Genomic DNA, 22,969 nt, shown 5'->3' with positions numbered 1-22,969 from the left:
CTGGGGTATAACACGTCCCTGCGCGCGTATAAAAAATGGGGGGTAACGTAGGCCTTACCAGCTGCATATTTGTTGGTCAGTTATAATTTCCAAAATAATGTGTGTAACTTAGACCTTTTGTTTGTTTTACAACATCAGAACACAACCATGGCCAACAAGACGGGCATGGGACTTGCCTATCATTTTCCTGCAGTTAAGAACAAGGATGGGATGAACAAGAAATACAACTGTTATTTTTTTGTAAGAGACCGTCTCTCCATTCTGCTTCCTTACCTTGGACTTCGATTCCAAACTAGTTATTTTCAGTAAACATAGGCACTACTGTGTAGATAAAATACACCCAAAGCAACATGCCTGTCAAGTCTGCCAATCATAGTCAAAGCATTCTAAATTATTTAGCAGAAACACTCGTTTGACCGTGACCTAAACTTTAGAAACATCAGAAAGGGACCCATGATGAATGTTCTTTTCGTACGAACAGTCACTGTGAACTTTGACCAACTGACGTAAAATTCATTAAAGGTTATTAAATGCCCAAGAGGTGCTTGCCAAGTTCGTAGGTATCATTCTCATACTGTCGAACTATTTTATTTTTTTTAGCAGTCGGTGTGACTGACCCTTCACCTCATTAATCAACAAGTCATGAACTGCCCATGGATAATGTGCCTGGCAATCTTGAGGACCTTAGATCAATGGATTCTGAAGATAGCAAGAAGAAACAGTATTTTTACTAACTGGAACCTTGACCGTTGGTCAATAGAGGTCATCCACTGCACATGAGCAATATGAAGTTACCGAGTGGAAACAAATCTACTAACACACTGACGGACGACTACACTGTCATACAAGTTCCTTTGGACATATTAAAAGCAACTGCAAGTAAAAGATTTATACATCAGTTTATTGACATGACAAATGATCAACTGTTATACACATAAATAGCAAATGTAATGAAAACACTGTTTTTCACATGTATATCAAATCATTTCCTGTTAATGGAAATCATAAACATTTTGAAGTGTATATTTTCAGACCATGCTTTCTGAAAAAAATTTAAAATCATACAATGCTGATGAAAATTAAAATCTTCAAACCTCATGTCTAAAGCAATGGCAGCCATTTTGCCATGACAGTATCATCGTTCTATCCTTTTATTACCATACATAATAAATCAATAAAAGCCTAAGATAATATTTAGTAGGCTTAAATATTATTTGGACAAACCTTGAATTTGATCCTATTTCTACAAAAAACACATGTAGTAATGTCTACACCAAAGAAGGATGACATCAATGCCTAAAATGACTGTCATTTCATTACGTATATTCAAACGAATGCATGTTTTATCTCAGTGTAGATTTTCATAATTTTTTTCACCAGTTAAAATGTTTAACAATGTCCAAATCTAAATAGAAGTACTTTTAAGATGTCGCAAATTCCACTTAAATTTTATATGAATGAACCCAAAGTTTTCGAACTCTTGGAAATTATACCTGAAGCTAGTTTATTCAAAATATTTGGCAAATGCCTAAATAAAAATTTTATGTACATCTTACATACAAAGGTAAATACTTCAAATATATAAACAAAGTAACATGTGTATGTCAATTCCAAATCTGTAAGCTCAAACTGATTGGGATCATTATATACAAATAGTGATCATGGTTCTAAAGTCTTTAAAACAAAAGAAGCTGCCAACACGTAACATACAACCCACTGAAACAAATAAATATTTCAAACTTGCCTATACGAATTTACCTCTAACAAACACGACTCACTGTTAACTATAAATGTAACTTTGAGTAACTACAATTAAGTTCAGAAACTTAACGGCCATATTGTGCAAGTCTACTCAAGAAAATTACATTTTCTTTTTTTATAGTTTTCAAGACTTTTTTCACACATCAGGTTATCCGAGTAATTGTACTGTTGTCTCTGAACAATTGTAACATCACACTGGTCCCCTTGTCTTTTGCAACCACCTCTTTATGCTTAATTTTGAAGTGTTTTTTTTTTATGTTTCTAAATTTCTTCAAATTGTTTGCATCACACAGGACGTTGAAGGCACATAATAAAGTGGGATGCACAAACATCACTCTGAAGCCAAACTCTATCTTAAATATCACCATAATGATATAATATTAGAAAGCGTATCTTGTCCTGATATCTTCCAATTTTTTCGAAACTTCGGCAGGTGTTCTGTCAAGTTCCTCAGCGACACTTTTCTGTTTGGCAACATCCATTGACGGAAACAATTCACACAGGTCCCCATCCACAACATTCTGTTAACAAAAATAAACTGCTGTAAAAATCCTGTGTGAAGAGCAATGTCAAAGCCATAGAACTACAGACTTGAACGACAAAACAGATTTGATACAATAAAATACAAGACATGTGCTTGATTAACTGTCTGTTTTATGGAAAGATTTTGATCTTCAAACCAGCTAAAATGATACCATTCTACTGATTATCCTATATCCAGGAACTGACTGTTTTAACTGCTTATATTATTGTCCTATCAAAACTCATATACCACAACAGTTCAGTTAAGCAACTTCAAATGAGCCACGCCATGAGAAAACCAACATAGTGGGTTTGTGACCAGCATGGATCCAGACCAGCCTGCGCATCTGCGCAGTCTGGTCAGGATCCATGCTGTTCGCTTTTAAAGCCTACTGGAATTGGAGAAACTGTTAGCGAACAGCATGGATCCTGACCAGACTGCGCGGATGCGCAGGCTGGTCTGGATCCATGCTGTCGCAAACCCACTATGTTGGTTTTCTCATGGCGCAGCTCAAATGGAAGTTTAATTCTTTTCTAAATTATGCAAACACAAAATATTTATTCACAAAATTGATGCAATTCTTTAAATAGCAAAAACGATCTACAAGAATCACTTTACTCTTAAGTTTATTAACATTGCTAATAATATTATTTATTCAAACTAACTGACCTTGACAGGAAAGAAGTAAGATCTATATGAAAGATGCTCTCGGCCACACAGTGGGGGGTGTTCCTGTCTCATGTACATCTCCAAATGTTGGAAGAAATCTTGGTCCTATACAATAAACACAATATTTTGAATACTGTAGACTCATTACTCACAGGTTACTAACTTCACAGGATTTCTTCACAATCCGTGAAATTAACTCCAAACTGATGTATTAAAAAAATCCCATTTATCTTTGATATTCCATACCCAAGTATTCATACCCATTCTGGATACATCACACATTTTATGTCAACATAATTATTATTTTTTTTTTTTTTTACAATGAGATTTCATGTGCATAATTTTTATTACAGTAGAAAAGTTATCTGACAGTTAAACAATTTTCTTTAAAGATCATCGTCTATGTCATATGCATCAAGATCAGAGTCCAAGTTTCCATCTTTGTATCAAGGGAGGTAACTAGCCAAGGAAAGAGTTGTTGCCCTTGCACAACCAGAGAGAACCTCCAGTAAGCTTGAACAAACAACCCAACCAAACATCAAAGATGTTACCGGTCACCCCCACTCAATACTTCAGAGAATGGATTGACTTTGTCATCATCTTTTGACTTATCAGATTGTAAAGCAGGCTAAAGGTTAAGTAATCATTAGAACTTGTCCGCTCTGGCTCCCAAGGTTGCAAAACTAAAATTGGGATACCAGTCTAAAAACTCTTGACTAACTACTCACCTCATGAGATGTGAAGGGTACGAGCATGCCTATACCACCAGACAATGTTGTATAAACGAGAGATTCTGACCCACCAGGTATTAAAGTGGCCTTTTGTAGTGATGTGACAACCTCACCAATGTAGAAATTAATCAATATATCAGCCTGAAAACAACATGCAAACCTTATATACTAAAGTAGTGTAATAATATATGCATCATCATCATTTTGCCTTATAAATTTTTATTCAAGATACAAGTCAAAACATTCTTTTTTAGAATCACCTCCACAACGAGCATATAACTTCCAATATAATACTACGCCACTAGTATTTTATTTGTTAGTTTTCAATTCTACAATTAACTTATGTTGTATTTTCTGAAAATGTAGATCAGAGTCCAAGTTTCCATCTTTGTATCAAGGGAGGTAACTAGCCCAGGAAGAGTTGCTGCTCTTGCACAACCAGAGAGAACCTCCAGTCAGCTTGAACAAACAGCTCAACCAAACATCAAAGATGTTACCGGTCACCTCCACTGAACACTTCAGAGAATGGATTGACTTTGTCATCATTTCTTCATAACTTGTGAGAAAATACTACCAATGCAGACTAAACCTTTACTTCAAATAACTGTTACATTTTCATATTATTAAAGTATAAATCATAAAACATTTTTAAATTATAACTGTAAACAGATGCCATCTTGATTTCTACTCTTGATCATTGTTGAGAAATCTCAATTATTTCTTGCTACAGACACAAGCATTGTCCTATTAGCATCTACAATGTATCAACTTATGAATAATCATTTTGTGCGACCGCCCTAAAAATGTCAAACTTTGACAGCAGTTACAGCTGCTATAGATTGGTAATAAAAGGAACTGACTAATCCTTTAATGAGTTAATTGACATGTTGTATCTAAAAAGAATCAGAGTCCAAGTTTCCATCTTTGTATCAAGGGAGGTAACTAGCCCAGGAAGAGTTGCTGCTATTGCACAACCAGAGAGAACCTCCAGTCAGCTTAAACAAACAGCCCAACCAAACATCAAAGATGTTACCGGTCACCCCCACTCAACACTTCAGAGAATGGATTGACTTTGTCATCATTTCTTCATAACCTGAGAGAAAATACTGCCAATGCAGACTAAAACTTTACTTCAAATCTATTTAATATTCAATATTATAAAGTATAAATCTTAAAACACTATTAATTTGAAGGTAAAACAGATGCCGTCTTTGTTGGAAAAATATCAATGTTTCCTTGCTTAAGACATTAGCAATGTCCTGTAAGCATCTATAAATCATCAAGTAAAACAAATAAACAAGAGGGCCATGATGGCCCTATATCGCTCACCTGTTATCATTGCTCTTGAGGACAAGAAGGCCCTCAGAAAAAATATCTAAGTCCAAAAGACAGAAACAACATGGAAGAAATTTAACCAAAAAGAAAAAATAAATCTTACAAGGTATAGATATGTCAAAATACACCTAAAAATTGGAGGTACCATCCATGTTGTACCACAGAAAAGTGGTCTCAGTTTTTCCCTAGGGCCAATAATAAAAAAGTTACTAAAAATAAGCTATTTATAGTAACATAAAAGGGAAGTGATAAAAAAAAAAAAATATTATAAGTGAACACAAGAAGGATCTGCCAAATAAATCTGTTGACATAAAAGAAATTTCAGATCAGTAACTTCATTAGTTACGGAGATATACCCATTTTAATTTGAAATACAGGGAGGCAATTTGACATAAAATCAGTCCATAGTTATCTACCCTGATTGTCTCAGTCCAACTAATAACAATACTGAAATTTCAAATAAGTCCTATAAGGACTTACTGATATAAATCCATTTTGATTACAATCAGGGGAGGTAATCAGATATAAAATAACTCTGGAACCTACGATTGGATCTGATTTGTCATGGAATCCAAGATTTATTGTTGTTGAAGATATTTTGGAAGTTTGTATCAAATAAAACCATAAATGAAGTCTCTATATGGCTGCAAAAGCCAAAATAGCCAATTTTGGACCTTTAAGGGGCCATAACTCTGGAACCCATGAAGGAATCTGGGCAGTTCAAGAAAAGAAGCAAGATCTTGTGGTGATACAAGTTGTGTGCAAGTTTGGTTAAAATCAAATCATAAATGAAGCTGCTATTGTGCAGACAAGGTCAAAATAGCTAATTTTGGCCCTTTCAGGGGCCATAACTCTGGAACTCATTATGGAATCTGGCCGGTTCAAGAAAGGAACCGAGATCTTATGGTGACACAAGTTTTGTGCAAGTTTGATTAAATTCAAATCATAAATGAAGCTGCTATTGTGCAGACAAGGTCAAAATAGCTAATTCTGGCCCTTTCAGGGGCCATAACTCAGGAACCCATAAAGGAATCTGGCCAGTTCAAGAAAGGAACCAAGCTCTTACGGTGATACAAGTTGTGTGCCAGTTTGGTAAAAATCAAATCATAAATAAAGCTGCTATTGTGCAGACAAGGTCAAAATAGCTAATTTTGGCCCTTTCAGGGGCCATAACTCTGGAACCCATAACGGAATCTGGCCAGTTCAAGAAAGGAACCATGATCTTATGGTGATACAAGTTGTGTGCAAGTTTGGTTAAAATAAAATCATAAATGAAACCACTATCGTGCAGACAAGAAATTGTTGACGCACGGACGGACGACGGACGAAGGGTGATCACAAAAGCTCACCTTGTCACTATGTGACAGGTGAGCTAAAAAGTCATTTTTAACTTACGAATAATCATTTTGTGCAAATTTGTGCTACAAATTTCATAACTTTAATAGCAGTAACAACCTCTAATGTAAATTGGAAATAGAAAGAAGCGACTGAATCCTTTAGTTTATTCCTTTAATGAGTTAACTGACATGTTGTATATAAAAAGAATCAGAGTCCAAGTTTCCATCTTTGTATCAAGGGAGGTAACTAGCCCAGGAAGGAGTTGTTGCCCTTGCATAACCGGAGAGAACCTCCAGTCAGCTTAAACAAACAGCCCAACCAAACATCAAAGATGTTACCGGTCACCTCCACTCAACACTTCAGAGAATGGATTGACTTTGTCATCATTTCTTCTAACTTGAGAGAAAATACTGCCAATGTAGACTAAAACTTCACTTTAAATATATGTTACATATTCAATATTATAAAGTATAAATCTTAAAACACTATTAATAAGAATTGTAAAACAGATGCTGTCTTGGTTACTACTCCAGATCTTCGTTCGAAAAATATCAATGTTTCCTTCTTTACGACATTAGCATTGTCCTGTTAGCATCTACAATGCATCCAGTAAAACGACTAAAAAGTCATTTTTCACTTACTAATAATCATTTTGTGCAAACTCCCTACAAATTTCATAACTTTAAAAGCATTAACAGCTGCTAATAGAAATTGGAAATAGAAAAAAAAAGCAACTAAATCCTTTAATAAACTATACTAACATGTTTTATCTTAAAAAAGGATCAGAGTCCAAGTTTCCATCTTTGTATCAAGGGAGGTAACTAGCCCAGGAAGAGTTGTTGCCCTTGCATAACCGGAGAGAACCTCCAGTCAGCTTGAACAAACAGCTCAACCAAACATCAAAGATGTTACCGGTCACCCCCACTCAACACTTCAGAGAATGGATTGACTTTGTCATCATTTCTCTTTTACAACCAGAAAAAAAATAGCTAGTTACTTGCAAATTAACACAATATGAGTATTTTCTCAAAATGTTCACGACCGTTACATCTGAATCAAGTCTTCTTGGTTCCAAATAGTCAGTAGTAAGATGTCTACATTCACATATATCAAAAAACTGCTTTCTCGAAATGTGAAAAGGAATTCACTTCTGGTCTTTCTCCTGAAGAAATGTGAAGTATTGCAGAAATATCAACTTGCATCATCTTCATTATCATCTCAAACACCTCTTAAATCTTGTTCTTCAGCTCTGTGTATGTATGTAATAATACTTCTTTGCCTAACCTATCGCTAGCATAGCAGTAACACTAATTTTAACCACAACACAGAGTACTTGATCAAAAGTATCTTACAGTAAGTTTCCATCTTTGTATCAAGGGAGGTGAACAAATAAAGTAGTTGTAATGCAAAGTCATTAAAGACTCAAAACTTGCATATTATAATTCAGTTTAGATAGACATATTCACCAAAATTCAGTCTGCATACCTTTTGTGAAGCCCCATTGAGTAAACCTCTATCCCACAATGCTTTGTTCCCAGTTGGATCCTCATCAACATCATCAGTAACATCTTGAGGCAATCGAATCTGAAATTGTATAATATGATCTTTCATTCATTTTTTTCCAGAACAGAAATCTTGTTCGATATAGCAACTGTCTTCACCAGGAATGATGTCCTACACATACCTCATCAAGTTTGAGCATACCTTAAATACTGCACATATTCTTTTAAGAAATATCTAATTATTTATGACCACTGCAACTCACATATTCAAAGTTGTATATCATAATTCATCACTATCTGGAAATATAACTGTCTGCAGGGCACAAATCCAGCAAATGACAATATAGCTGCTTACTCTTCAATCTCAATAGGAAGGCAATGCAAATAACATCCACCCAAAAATACAAAACTGTGTTCTACTATGACTAGAACCGATAAAGAGTAGCCCGCCCACCTTAATAGCTCAACAGGGAGAGGGCAGTTCTATGGATCGCAGGGTCGTGAGTTCGATCCCTGACCGAGGTTATGTTCTCAGTGGTGATTTGATGAAAGACATTGCGTCTGAAATCATTCCTCCTCCACCTCTGATTCAAGTGGAGAAGTTGGCAGTTACTTGTGGAGAACAGGTTGAGGTTAAGTACTAGTACAGAATCAAGGAAAGCTGGTTAGGTTAACTGCCTGCCGTTGCGTAACTGAAATACTGTTGAAAACTGGTGCTAAACCCACAACAAACCGATAGAGTACACTAGGTAATATTTTCACTAATATTCCGAATTATGTCAATTGTAAATTAAAAGTATTTGTGAAATTTATCTGCATTATTTCCTACAAGAGTACAATGGGTAATGTACGCAATGGTATATTTCTACTAGTATTCTGAATTATGCCAATTGCAAATTTAAAATATTTGTGAAAATTTATCTGCATCAAGACCTACAATATGTACACTCCTGTTTTGTGAATTCTCAACACATCAAACCAGGCTGCGAAATACCCATGAAATGGCTAAATAACACCTATGGGAGAATAACCCAATCTACATTTATATCATAATTGATTTCTATGTGTAAATACATGTATGGTACTAACTACTGTAATGTTTCCAAACTTGTCTGCTCCTGCCACAGTATCATAATCTAACAAGCAAGATGTTGTGATCCACCGAGGGTTCGTATCGTCAGAAAACACAATCAGCTGGTTCTCGGCCCGCTTATATCTGACAAAGTGAAAGCTCTCCTGTATGTCGGCAACCACCACTCTGTTACCCATCGTATGGATACCCACAACAAAGTTAGGAATATGCTGAAATAAATAGCGTTTAGAAATTGACTAGACATGCTGTTGAATAAAGAATTTTTCTCTACTATTATCTTGTTTCAATAATATATTATAGGCAACATTTTTGAAATTGTACACATCATTAAAACCTATTTTTATATATCTGCCTAACATTTTATATACAGACACTGTGAAAATGAGAATATAGATCAGTTATATTAGACATATTGGAATCATTATCTCTCATTAAGTGGAGAAGTTAATTACATCATTTCTATATTCTCTAGTATTAATTCTAGTTTTATGCAACCTGAACAAAAGTTAAGAAATGTCATGTAATATGAATTTTATTCCCTTTCAATGTAAACGCTACAAATAAAGAAGGCAAGTCAGGTTACAAGACCTATAAGTCAACTTGCAGAATTAATCTCTTCACAAGTATCATTGTCCAACATTCAAAGTGTATAGATACATCTATTTTATTTATTTATTTTGTTTCCCACCGACACAATTATAGGTCATATGGCGACTTTCCAGCTTTGATGGTGGAGGAAGACCCAGGTGCCCCTCCGTGCATTATTTTGCCACGAGTGAGCATCTGGGTAGAACCACTGACCTTTCATAAGCCAGCTGGACGGCTTCCTCACATGAAGAATTCAACGCCCCGAGTAAGGCTCAAACCCACATCGATGAGGGGCAAGTGATTTGAAGTCAGCGACCTTAATCACTCAGACACGGAGGCCCCTCATAGATACAAGTAAGACTTACCTTATTTTCACATTTTCTTAACAGCTTCTTTTTGCCGAGATCATATATCCTCAAGAATTTCCCAATTCCAATCAGAGCCCTGCCTTGGAATGGTGCAATGGCTCCTGGCATTTCATCAACAACAGTTTTATGCAAGAACTCAAGTCTTTCACCTTCTATCAGTTTATATGTGTATAAAAATCCATTTCCCAATGTGCGAGGGTTTAATGTTAAATCTTTTGCAACACCAACAACAACATGTGTTTCCTCTGGGGAGTTGGAGAATTTCACTATTGATAAGCTAAAATACAAATGGAAGTTTGTTAACAGAATCATATATGCATACTCAATTTCTGTAACTAAGTTATTTCAATGCAGACATTTCTTCAGTAAATAAACCACATTTTGTATCTGTACATATTAATCGGATTTAAACCTTGCTAGGTCAATTTCATGAATTTTCTTTTACAAAACATCTGTGGCATGTCATTTGTAGAGAATACAAATAGTTAATTTCAACCTGCACACTAACAAAAAGTGTCTTGTGAAGTGAAATTCAAACAACTGCGTAGAATAGCTAACCTTCCACGATCAGCTTAAAATCATTAACCATTGTACAGTTCAGACAAACAAGGGTATTGCATAAGAGTCCCAAAGATTTAAACAACATGAACAGATATGCTAAAAGTCTCAAAAAAGAACTAAACATGACAAGAGATGTTTCCATCTCTGTAAGTGAAATAAGAACTACAGTAACAGCTACAACTGTGAACATACCAGTGGGCTGCTTCATTCTGTTCAAGATTTATGGAGTCTAGGGTTGTTCCAGTAATTGGATTAATCACCCTGATAATGGAGGCCCACATGCCAGCACTTGCTTTCGGTGCTCCGAACACGGCTTCTGGCAATTCCTCGTTTAGAAATGCTGCAGCCATTTCTGCTGCCAACTCCCGTTCATCTTCATGAGCATCTTCTATCATTGCCTGAAAGAATTATCTTCTCTTATCCGATTTCATCTTAAACAATATATATAATCGTATGTTCTAAAACTTATCTGTCAATAGAACTGATATTTCACAAACTGCTGTCAAAGAGCATCTAGTGGAATTAGGTCCATTTATCGTTATAAAGACATGCCAAGGAAACACACTGTAAAACTGTACAGCTAAATTACCATAGAAACATTGTGTTTTTAAGAACATGACCTCAAATTTTGTTTTTTCTTATTTCACTGACCCAGTAAAACAAGGAATTTAAGTGTCAACTTTAAGATGATACACCCTTGTTATTGGAACGGTTCTCATTCCTGAAACAGGCAGGAAAAAAGTGATCCACAGACCATCTGCCTGATGTCTTTCTTAAAATAATCAGGCCTGTGATTCTGTCAAGAAGAAAAAGCCTGAAAAGTGTTTTTTTTCTCATAGTTATATAGGGAAATTCTGGCAGCCAAAAGCCTGAAATGAGGACCAGTCCTGAAAAATCCCAGGCCTGAATAATACATTCAACAACTGACAAGGCTCAAAGGTGAAGGGTAAGTGATAAAAAGTCTGCAACCCTTACCACTCAGCCCTAGAGGTTATGATTAATATATTCCACATGATGAAGTTTTTAAATGTACTAAAACTTATTTTTTACAGAACTGAAACTTATATTATAAACAACTTACGTCAGCAAGAGTTTGTTTTCTCTGTGCTTTGGTAGCCTCAGTGTATGCATTGTGATCAGTCTCTATGATGATGAGATGCCCAGACTCTGGGTGTATGACAAACTTGCGCGGTGTGTATTGCAAACTGTGAGATACTTGATTAAACACTGCTCCCAACTTCTCTAACGCCAAAATCCTGCAAAAATTCTCCAAATTAATTTCTGGTACATATATATATATATATATATGGAGGACAAATTGTTGTCAATTTCATGATTGAGTCAATCTGCAACAAGAGCTCGTCGAACACGAAATGCCCCCCTTGATGCATTTAGTAACTGCACAAGGAACAGAAATTATATGCTCACTGTAAACAAAAGTTCTACCATTCTAATTTAATCTGACCTTGACCTTTAACCTATTAACCTAACAAGAGATTACAGAGTGATCTTGGCGCCATCCACTGAGCCATTTTTGAATGTTTCAAATTTCAAGACTAGCTCAAGGTCAAAAGTTATGGACATGAAGGTTCTAAGTTTTTTCCCTATAAAAGTCTATATGAACCATATGACCCCTGGGGCGGGGCCATATTTGACCCTAGAGGGATAATTTGAACAAACTTGGTAGAGAACCACTAAATGATGCTACATTACAAAATATCAAAGCCATAGTCTTTGTGGTTTGGACAAGAAGATTTTCAAAAATTTTCCCTATATAAGTCTATGTAAACCATGTGACCCCCAGGGCGGAGCCATATTTGACCCTAGGGGAATAATTTGAACAATCTTAGTAGAGGACCACTAGATGATGTCATATACAAAATATCGAAGCCCTAGGCCCTGTGGTTTGGATAAGAGGTTTTTCAAAGTTTTTTCCTATATAAGTCTATATAAACCATGTGACCCCCGGGGTGGGGCCATATTTGACCCCATGGAAATGATCTGAACAATCTTGGTAGAGGACCACTAGATTTTGCTACATACCAAATATCAAAGCCCTAGGCCCTTTGGTTTTGGACAAGAAGATCAGAAACAGTTTTAACTGTTCCTGGTCAATGTGACCTTGACCTTTGACCTAATGACCTCAAAATCAATAGGGGTCATCTGCTGGTCATGGCCAACCTAACTATCAATTTTCCTGACACTAGGCCCAAGCGTTCTAGAGTTATTGCCTGGAGACCATTTTACTGTTCCTGGTCACTGTGACCTTGACCTTTGACATACTGACCTCAAAATCAATAGGGGTCATCTGCTGGTCATGACCAACCTCCCTATCAACTTTCGTGACCCTAGGCCTAAGCGTTCTTGAGTTATCATCCGGAAACCGTTTTACTGTTCAGGGTCACTGTGACCTTGACCTTTAACATACTGACCTCAAAATCAATAGGGGTCATCTGCTGGTCATGACCAACCTCCCTATCAACTTTCATGATCCTAGGCCCAAGTGCTCTTGAGTTATCATCCGGAAACCGTTTTACTATTCAGGGTCACTGTGACCTTGACCTTTGACATACAGACCTCAAAATCAATAGGGGTCATCTGCTGGTGATGACCAACCTCCCTATCAACTTTCATGATCCTAGGCCCAAGCGTTCTTGAGTTATCATCCAGAAACGTATTGGTCTACATTCCGACCGACCGACCTACCGACCGACATCTGCAAAACAATATACCCCTCCTTCTTCGAAGGGGGGCATAAAAATAAATGGCTCCATTCCTTTCACATATATATGTTGAAATCCATAAATTTATAACTCCCATAAATAGTTGTTTTGGCCGAAACCACGAAATTCTATGCTCACCAAATTAAATGACTTCATGGTATTAAATGTCATTTTAAGGTCATTTCACAAGCAGTAAGTTATACTTTCGTTTCAATATCTAACAGGTAATGAATAAAACGCCAGTTGTTACAGCCAAAGGTCAGGTTTCAACCCTTGCTTTTGTCATTTGTTCTTTTACTGCCAGTAGCATGGTAAAGAATGATTCTGCATCCAGGTTTTTCATCAATCAAGCTAAAATAAATTTAGTATAAACTTAAAGTTGCAATACAAACCTGAGAGTATTTGTAGAGATGGCTACGATACCCTCTGGACACTGTTCTGAGGCAAAGCCCGAGGCATATTCCAAGCTCTCGTATGACAGTGGTGTCAAATGAAATCTGCTTTGATAGGCGTAACTCAACCATGATCGACTTGACATGGCTAGCACCTACAATACACAAGCATCAAGATTGTAAGAAGTTACAATTTCAAATTGTGACTTAAATGTTTTTGTTAACAACAATCAATAAGGCGATTTTAAACAATCCTAACAATGTGTACACACTGCTGCAAGGCAATGGTTTTGGCACTACATTTTAAGTAATTTTTTTCTTTTTCAAACACTTTTTTCATTTACTTTTAAATGTCCAAATAGGTTTCTTAGTTATTATGTATAATGGACCCAAACCTTCAGCCGATCTTTGAAAGATATTTTTTATGTGTTTCATTTTAATAAAACTTCCCAGAGAATTCTTCAAAATGAATATTTATTTAATATCTGACATCCGACAGAAGTAAGGAGGCTACACAGATACTATACTTACTGCCTCAGAGCCCTGCATGGCAATCCTGAAAAGTTTAACAGGTCTTGAACCAAGGTATCTGGTTCTCGTATCAGACAAATCTCCTGTAACAGTGTCCAGCACTGTACGCAACAATACACCATTCTGAAATAAAGAAATTATAACATATAATTTGTATATGTGTAATTTGCAACAATATGATCATATAACTGGTCAAAACAGTTTAATGCAGATACCTTATCATAATTTGCAACCTTTGAAAGCAACTTCTGACAAAGGAGTCTGCAGAATCGAAGGTATACTGCAACTATTAGTTCTAAGAACGACTTCTTGACGAAGAGCAACTGAAGACATAATTCTTTTATTATTCAAACATTTTGATTTAAATTTGCAAGTTAGTTCTCACGCTACAAAAATGGAACATGTTACAGTTACCTGTAAGCCTGTATTAAGAAACAATCCTCCGGCTGTGCCAGCCTCCCCGGTCTCCTCCTTAGCCTCTGTACCTCCCATCTCTACAATACACAGCGACTCCGGAGCTGCTGGTAGAGCCTGCATACTTAGTGGGGACAAACAATCCTGTGGCAAAATTAATAATTTAGTAAAAGTTTCAAAATGAAATACAGGTATGTAAGACTGTTTAGCAGACAGTATAACAAAGTGTGTACACAGACTAATGAAAGACAAACTGAAGCTTAGCTTGCCCATTTCTGCATTATATCAATGAGCCTCATTTTGGCAGAGGTTTCTGATTTGAATATGCAATATTCACATATTGTTCACAAATACATTCAACATCCATTTCTACAGTCCATGGAAAAGAATTTCTACATGTCACATCCCAGCTGTGTGCTATAATGCAACCCTAGGAAGTCATGTTCTGATATTACGCAAATGCATCTTGTAGTAACCAAGATTATCATGAGAATATAGATCAGCAATATTTGACAAATAGTAATCATTATCACTCATTAAGTGGAGAAGTTAATCACATCATGTCTATATTCTCACACAATTTTATAGTAAAGGAAATTCAGTTTTTAAGGCAATAGTTTGTTAACAATCATCTGAAAACAATTCTTGCACTAGTCTTGTGTGACAAAGATATTTTTTTAAAAAGAAAACCTGTTACGACATGAAAAAAAGAAGATTTACCATAAATGTTCAACAGTTAATTTTCAATTATGAGTTAGCTCACTTCATTAGAGCAAGATATCACAGTTGGTAAACATAGAGGGTCAAAGTGTCATGGTGATAAAAATCACATGTACAAAGTCTGCTATATCTGTCATACTCCAATGCTGTTTTACCATTCTATTCAAAATGAACTCGATCAACCGCAGCTATAAATAGCTTTGAACAGTCAGAAATTGAAGTACCAGTTTGTAAGAATATGGATCAGTTTGTAAGACATCTGTAATCATTCTCTCTCATGAAGTGGAGAAGTAAATTACATCATTTCCATACTCTTACAAACCTTTTAGTCAACCTTTTTCTACACCATTTGAGCCGTGCCATGAGAAAACCAACATAGTGGGTATGCGACCAGCATGGATCCAGACCAGCCTGCGCATCCGCGCAGTCTGGTCAGGCTCCATGCTGTTCGCTTTTAAAGCCTATTGGAATTGGAGAAACTGTTAGCGAACAGCATGGATCCTGACCAGACTGCACGGATGCGCAGGCTGGTCTGGATCCATGCTGGTCGCAAAGCCACTATGTTGGTTTTCCCATGGCATGGCTCATTTCATTTTAAAATAAATTCTTGTATCAATAAATTTGGAGCGCTCATATGACAGTACAAAGCAATGCTGCACTATTCCTATCCATATTCTTTTACTAGTATTGCATTCTACACTTTTGCTTAGACTAATTATCCTTAACCCAATATTTAAAACTACAAAATAATTTAACTTACAGAGGGATCAAGGGAGACAATTCTGACAGTATTGTCAGCAAGCCCGACAGCCAGGAACCGACATCTTTGCTCTCCTGATGGTACTCGTCCTAGTGCCATACATACAACATCTGATGACATCTCCTTCCTTTCTGTATATTCATTCAGTTGTCCTGTCTATAGTATGATAATACAGCTTGTTTAAAAGGAATGTCTGGTGAATTTTCGAAATTCTGGTCTTTGAATTGCCTTAATTAACAAATTCTGTGCAAGATAATACAAATATTTGAAGTTTTCTTATACCTTTGGAGTAGCCTGGTGCAAAATGTAGGCAACAAAAGTAAATCTTTTAGTATCTATTTATATGCACATACAAGGGATTATGGATTTTTTCATTTTGTCAAATAGAAAGATAATTAGCAAACTTCAAGCAATATAATGCAACCAAGGAGAAAACACAGATTTAACAGATAACTCAAAAGATCTGTTACTTACTGGGTCCATTTCAAAGTAGACAAGCTCACCACCAGACAGTGCTATGACAACCTGTCTCTGGTTCACAGCACACTTTACAATATTCTTCTTGCCAGGTGTTTTCCATTCATTAACTCTCTTGTCTGATCGGATATGACGAATGCCATCTGGATAAATCTGAATATATAAACAATACATTATCATGTACATCTAGTAATCATGCTATGAAATGTGGACAGTGAAGATAATCAAAACAAAGCGCATTAAGAATTCTTAAACTTTTTCCTTAAGAGTTAAGACGCACCAACTACATAGGTAATATGATGACTCATTAGCTTTAAATGGTGGGAGATTACGCAACATTTCCCTCATGGCATTACTTTATGCCAAGACAGGCACTTTGGTAGAACCACAGACCTTCCAAGAGCCATATGCAAGTATTTTTCATATGAAAGAAACTTACAAGTATTGGTTGCCAACATAAAAGTTCGAAACATTTGAATTTTTCTACACGTACCTGGACTAGAGCATCTTCCCCAAGTTGAGAACATGACAGTGTTGGTGTTGTACCCAGAAATCCCGAGTCTGTCACTTCCTCTACAGTCTCTCCGATAGACAGTACCAGTGTAGCGTTAACGAAGGACACAATAATGTAAGCATCATAGTCATCTGAAAATATACATGTCTCTAAAATTAAGAATGTTTCTATACTACACAAGCATGATCAATTTCAGCCATTTCAACGCGGGGATAGATGGGCTTGTAAACAATTATGTACAGATGACAGACTCTTGCCTACTGGGGAAAGCTGGTTAAGATAGAATATAAATAGATGATTCAAAACTTTAGCAAAACAGAATTGAATTTTCTGACACTATTTCTTTCCCTTTCCACTACACACAAATCATACATAAGGAATTTGTTTCTTATTAATTACTGGATAAAATCTTCTGGTACATACAACAGCCTATGAATTTAAAAATGTTTCTTTTTTACCCTTTACAAGAAACACTTTGATTCTCTGCTAGGGCTTGCCAAGCCAAAATTACAATGGGAGGATGAGTAACATTAAACGCTATCTTTCAGAGAACGCACCTCTGAACTTCCTACTCCTGACCTCTACACTTGAACACCAGTTCTCTCAACTAGAAGCATCAATTGATATCACAACATAAAACTGCACTCATTATGCTCGTCTCAGATTAGCCATACATCTCAGTAAAATTACCAAAAACTCCTTGACTACCACAAAACACTTGCTAACAATACTTCCTCCCTAAGAAAAATGATTTTAAAACACTGACAATCAGTAGCAGCACTGCTTGAAACTAACTTTCAGTCCTAAATACCCACCTGTGTAATGCTGTATCAAAGGGAATCAAAGAGCTCCCAAATCTGAAATAGAAAGCAGGCATGGTGATGGTGTCACTCAAACACCAGCCTGGCTGAATTAGTCTCGTTTCTGTTTGTTTCACTTATTGTAAAATTCCTCCCATCCCATCGAGTTCATTTAATGTAACAATAAAGAGGAAGGTGTCCATTTACAGCTATTGTAAAGACCATATTCATAAAGCAGATATTCAAATTCTGTACTAAAAATAGCGAAAAATCAATCCTTTCTTTCGTCAACTACTGTTAGCAAATTTATGACATTTTGAGAATTTAACTTTACTTCACTCTAAGATTTCTTTTTTGGCAATAAATATCCCTGAAAACAAATCTCCTGCAAGAAAACTTCAAAATTTGTCAAGCTAGTTATAGACAGCTTGCAGAAGAAGCAATCTTGCAGAGAACTGGTACATGTCTTGTAAAGTTGCACCAAAACTTGCCTATCAAGATCCACTCATGGTGAGCTTCCTTGTACTGGTCAAGCTATTTTAGGCAAGTAACTTTATCAAGACATTTTTACAACTGGAATTAAGACCCTGTCCCTGAAACATTTTGACAGAACTGCTAACCCTCAACTCTGCATTACCTACAACACAACAAAACCTGTATATTAATGCTACATGTCCTTTAAACTTCCTTCATATACAGCCTTTCATTCAGATGCCATATTTATTATTTTCACATACTCATTGCTTTTAATCCATTTTTTTCCCTTCAAGTGGAGTAACCCCAAACCATTGTTATTTACCTTTATCTCTGGAATAACGTTTGTCTCTAAATATTTTGTGAAGAGCTGAATAATTTTGCTAATGAAAAATAAAGCAACTTCAAACAATTTCAGTCATCATTTCATAAAAAGACGACTGCTGAAAGTAACTGACGCCGATTTTTTAGTCCAAACACTCTCGAGCTGTATAGGGAGGAAGTCCATTGGACAGAAATACACACAATACGTCTTACCATCAGAGTGTTTTTTCACAGTCCATACAGCATTGGGATTACCGGGCAGTTCTGACACGGCCATTTCAGATACCTGCAATGTATCAAATCAAAAACAATGTATCAAATCAAAAATATTTACATGTGCTACACTAAAGAAGTTTCCCTCAAAAGCCAGAGTTACGATACTGAAACAACAACATTGTTAAAATTCAGATTTCACATAATAGTACTCAATGGAATATGGATACATGTTAACAACCATTCATTTATGATGCATTGATCAGTCAAAAATAAAGTTATAATCATTTCAATCAGGTGAAACACGGAAAACATCATATCAATGCAGTCCTACCTTACACTATACTCTGTATTCTTTAATAAACCAGAAAAAAATGTCTGTCTGCTAACTTACCTCGAGACCATGTCTGAGAACTCTCAAGGAAGATCTAGGACCCCTGCCACATAATGTATACAACTGAGGTGTGTCCTCATTGGCCAAATCTGCTATCTACAGGATATGAAAACAGTTAAAATTAAATCTGAAGCTGATTACCTGAAACAAGAAACGCGGCAATGCCACAAAACCAGGTTTTCAAGACTTTTCATAAGAATAAAAAAGTATACTGAATCACAGTGCACCACTTTAAAGCACAATCCATTTCTAGTTGTTATGTGCATGACAAGATGGAATACATCTACCCCAATCTAATAACTCAGGTTTTCGTTGAAAACCTGGTTAACTAGTACTCATGCTTTCAATGTATTTCAAACAATGGCAATTCAATTAACTAGTAACACAAGATTTATACTGTTATCAAAACAAAGTATTGGTTAAAATCAAAAGCAATTATTGTTTTCGTCTTCTGTACAGAATCTGTTCTCTTTTCCATAAGCTTTGTTTTTCCAGGGCTTCCAAGACATATCCTCAATGTCACTATTGGCATAGACAATTTTTGCTAGTCCGCAAAAAGGCTGGAATCAGCCAACAAATGGTTCCCTATTCAACAGTACACAATACTACTGTATACCATAAACCTCAATAACCATTCCTATAAATGTCATAATAATTGATACTTCTGAAGAAACAGGTTGTCATGATGAATCAAAAGGTTACCTGGCACGAGGTTATTGGTGACAAACTGTCCATCTCATCAACCATGACCAGATTTTTCAGTGGTCGAGGAGAGAAGAAGAATGTGGTGCCTTCCTCTAGCGGACTGGCACTACTGAACCGTGGCTCGTCGTCGTCATCCCCTAACCTAGCTATCTGGTACAGATTGCTGAAATAGTGAAGTTATCTACCAACTGTAATTGGTTACAATACAAAATGAAGAAGACAGTGATGATAAGAAACTCAACATGAAAATCTCTGGCTGGAAGTCATAACAAGCAAGTAAAATTTCCATTCATGTTATTTTCAAAAGTTGAAAATCAACAAAGCCATATCCCTGCAAGATGGACACTTTGACCAAAACCATGAAATTTTGTCAACACAAAATTAAGTGATTTCACAGTATTTATGTATTTCATTGAAAAGTTGTGATTTTTTTCTAGTCAAATATTTAGAACGGAAACGTCTATAATTCCATATACAGCACTCTTCAGCTTCCTGGATTTCGAACCAGTATACTAGTTAGGCTAGTATATTTTTATGAAAAAATATTGGAACCATGTTGAAAATATGCTCCTCACAATTTCAAACAGTCTTGAAGACCAGCATTAAATTTTCTTCAAAATAGTAACTATCACTAAAATTTTCTACTCTCAAATTTTCACAAACTTGGAATAAACACAGATCAGCAAATATTAAAGCGTAATCATTGAGCTCAGGTGAAACACGGTAAACATCATTTCTATGTTGATTCCAATGTACCCCTACATAATATATGCATCTCAACAAATGCAAGCATATCTTCAAAAAAACACACAGATATAAATATAAAATGCCCATAAAAACCTGAGATAATAAACCACTTACTGATTTCCAAATTCCGAGGCAGAAAACAGGAAGCCTGACTTTAACACGCATAAGCTTGCAGCCACTGGTATTGTATCAAAGTACTTGAGGTGTATTTCTGTCACCATATCTTCGTCCGTTTCCAAGGTAATCTTGAAAATGTCACCCTGTTCTGTTTGTGCCAGGAAGAAAAACATTGACTGAAAAATAAACGAAATAATGTAAAATAATTAACTTTTTCCGATTCAACTGTGTCATATTTCTTTTCATATTTTATTTTGCTTACAAATGGAAACAGTCTGTTGACAAGAGAATATAATTTCCATGAAAAAATTTTCTGTTGGCCAAACTGTAGATTTCTATGAAAAAAATCCAAGTCCTCATTTTTCAACAGTCAACGTCGTATTGATTACTTTTCAGACTTACCTTTGTTTTATGTGTAGCACTGCAAACAAATATCATGCCTCTTTCAGGGTCATCCAGATCATTCTGCAGATAAAACATGAAATATTAGATCCATATTCTCTGTACTGAAGTGCAAAAGTGTAACTAACAATTGACGATTTTTTAAGTATTACTTTTAAAGGTTGTAGACCTGTAATGACGACATTTGGCCATTTCCAGGCGACTGCATGATGTATGCCATTTTAGCATTCTTCTGCCATTGGGAACAATGCTTTCCATGGCAGAAGAGAACTGCAAAAATCGCCAAGAACACAATAATCAAGCAATGGGTCAATTTTCTTAAAAGCAGACATAGATCAGCAAAGACTGTATGTTGTAATCAAATAGTATCAGGTGAAACACGGAAAACATCATTTCTATGCTGCAGTGTAAATTCACATTTGTTTCTTTTGTGTTGCTCATTAAACAGTCACAGACAGAGCGTGTAAAATGGTGCTAGTGAAAGTTTGACGTTTTTAAAAGTAACATCAGATTTTTCAGCAAACACCAACTATAGATTTTAATAGCTAAATCTTTTTTCTTCAAAAATTACTTTTGCCAAGTTTCTATGTCAGACAATAATTAACAAGAGGACCATGATGGTCCTGAATCGCTCACCTATCCCCACATGACCCAGTGTTGAACTGAGTATGACGTCGTTATTTCTATTATTTGACATAGTGACCTAGTTTTTGAGCACATGTGACCTAGATATCATCAAGATAAAAAATTCTGACCAATTTTCATGAAGATCCATTGAAAAATATGGCCTCTAGAGAGGTCACAAGGTTTTTCTATTATTTGACCTAATGACCTAGTTTTTGAAGGCACGTGACCCACTTTTAAACTTGACCTAGATATCATCAAGGTGAACATTCTCACCAATTTTCATGAAGATCTCGTGAAAAATATGGCCTCTAGAGAGGTCACAAGGTTTTTCTATTTTTCGACCTACTGACCTAGTTTTTTGACCGCACATGACCCAGTTACGAACTTGACCTAGATATCATCAAGCCGAAATCATTCTCACCAATTTTCATGAAGATCCGTTGAGAAATATGGCCTCTAGAGAGGTCACAAGGTTTTCTATTTTTAGACCTACTGACCTAGTTTTTGACCCCACGTACCCAGTTTCAAACTTGACTTAGATATCATCAAGGTAACATTCTGACCAATATTCATGGAGATCTCATGAAAAATATGGCCTCTAGAGAGGTCACAAGGTTTTTCTATTTTTAGATCTACTGACCTAGTTGTTAACCCCACGTGACCCAGTTTCGAACTTGACCTAGATATCATCAAGGTGAACATTCTGTCAATTTTCATGAAGATCCATTGAAAAATATGGCCTCTAGAGAGGTCACAAGGTTTTTCTATTTTTAGACCTAATGACCTAGTTTTTGATCCTACGTGACCCAGTTTCGAACTTGACCTAGATATCATCAAGGTAAACATTCTGACCAATATTCATGAAGACCTCATGAAAAATATGGCCTCTAGAGAGGTCACAAGGTTTTTCTATTTTTAGACCTACTGACCTAGTTTTTGATGGCACGTGACCCAGTTTCGAACTTGACCTAGATATCATCAAGTTGAACATTCTGACCAACTTTCATAAAGATCCCATGAAAAATGTGACCTCTTGAGTGGTCACAAGCAAAAGTTTACGGACGCACGGACGGACGACGGACACCGCGCGATCACAAAAGCTCACCTTGTCACTTTGTGACAGGTGAGCTAAAAAGTAAAAGTCGATTCCCTGGAGGCATTGTGCA

At 36.1% G+C, this 22,969-nt stretch overlaps 1 protein-coding gene across 1 annotated transcript in view; it reads right to left on the bottom strand.

The window, feature by feature from the left end:
• Window positions 1-1,664: 1,664 nt before the first annotated feature.
• Window positions 1,665-22,969, bottom strand: part of LOC128554402 (splicing factor 3B subunit 3-like) — a 37,161-nt gene continuing 15,856 nt past the window's right edge. The window contains exons 7-25 of the mRNA XM_053535683.1: window positions 21,177-21,239; window positions 20,772-20,950; window positions 19,908-20,073; window positions 19,206-19,301; window positions 18,812-18,884; window positions 16,980-17,131; window positions 16,484-16,639; window positions 16,010-16,165; window positions 14,530-14,673; window positions 14,116-14,238; window positions 13,585-13,739; window positions 11,551-11,725; window positions 10,662-10,867; window positions 9,906-10,185; window positions 8,949-9,161; window positions 7,843-7,941; window positions 3,682-3,825; window positions 2,954-3,058; window positions 1,665-2,282 (exon numbers count right to left, since the gene is read on the bottom strand). Coding sequence (XP_053391658.1) covers window positions 2,142-2,282; window positions 2,954-3,058; window positions 3,682-3,825; window positions 7,843-7,941; window positions 8,949-9,161; window positions 9,906-10,185; window positions 10,662-10,867; window positions 11,551-11,725; window positions 13,585-13,739; window positions 14,116-14,238; window positions 14,530-14,673; window positions 16,010-16,165; window positions 16,484-16,639; window positions 16,980-17,131; window positions 18,812-18,884; window positions 19,206-19,301; window positions 19,908-20,073; window positions 20,772-20,950; window positions 21,177-21,239 — 2,826 coding nt within the window. The 3' untranslated portion in view covers window positions 1,665-2,141. The remainder of the gene's footprint in view (window positions 2,283-2,953; window positions 3,059-3,681; window positions 3,826-7,842; window positions 7,942-8,948; window positions 9,162-9,905; window positions 10,186-10,661; window positions 10,868-11,550; window positions 11,726-13,584; window positions 13,740-14,115; window positions 14,239-14,529; window positions 14,674-16,009; window positions 16,166-16,483; window positions 16,640-16,979; window positions 17,132-18,811; window positions 18,885-19,205; window positions 19,302-19,907; window positions 20,074-20,771; window positions 20,951-21,176; window positions 21,240-22,969) is intronic.

Source organism: Mercenaria mercenaria, unplaced genomic scaffold (assembly GCF_021730395.1).
Source record: "Mercenaria mercenaria strain notata unplaced genomic scaffold, MADL_Memer_1 contig_5014, whole genome shotgun sequence".
Classification (NCBI taxonomy): domain Eukaryota; kingdom Metazoa; phylum Mollusca; class Bivalvia; order Venerida; family Veneridae; genus Mercenaria; species Mercenaria mercenaria.
The sequence above is the reverse complement of the archived record's forward strand: the minus strand, read 5'-3'. Positions and strand labels throughout refer to the sequence as shown.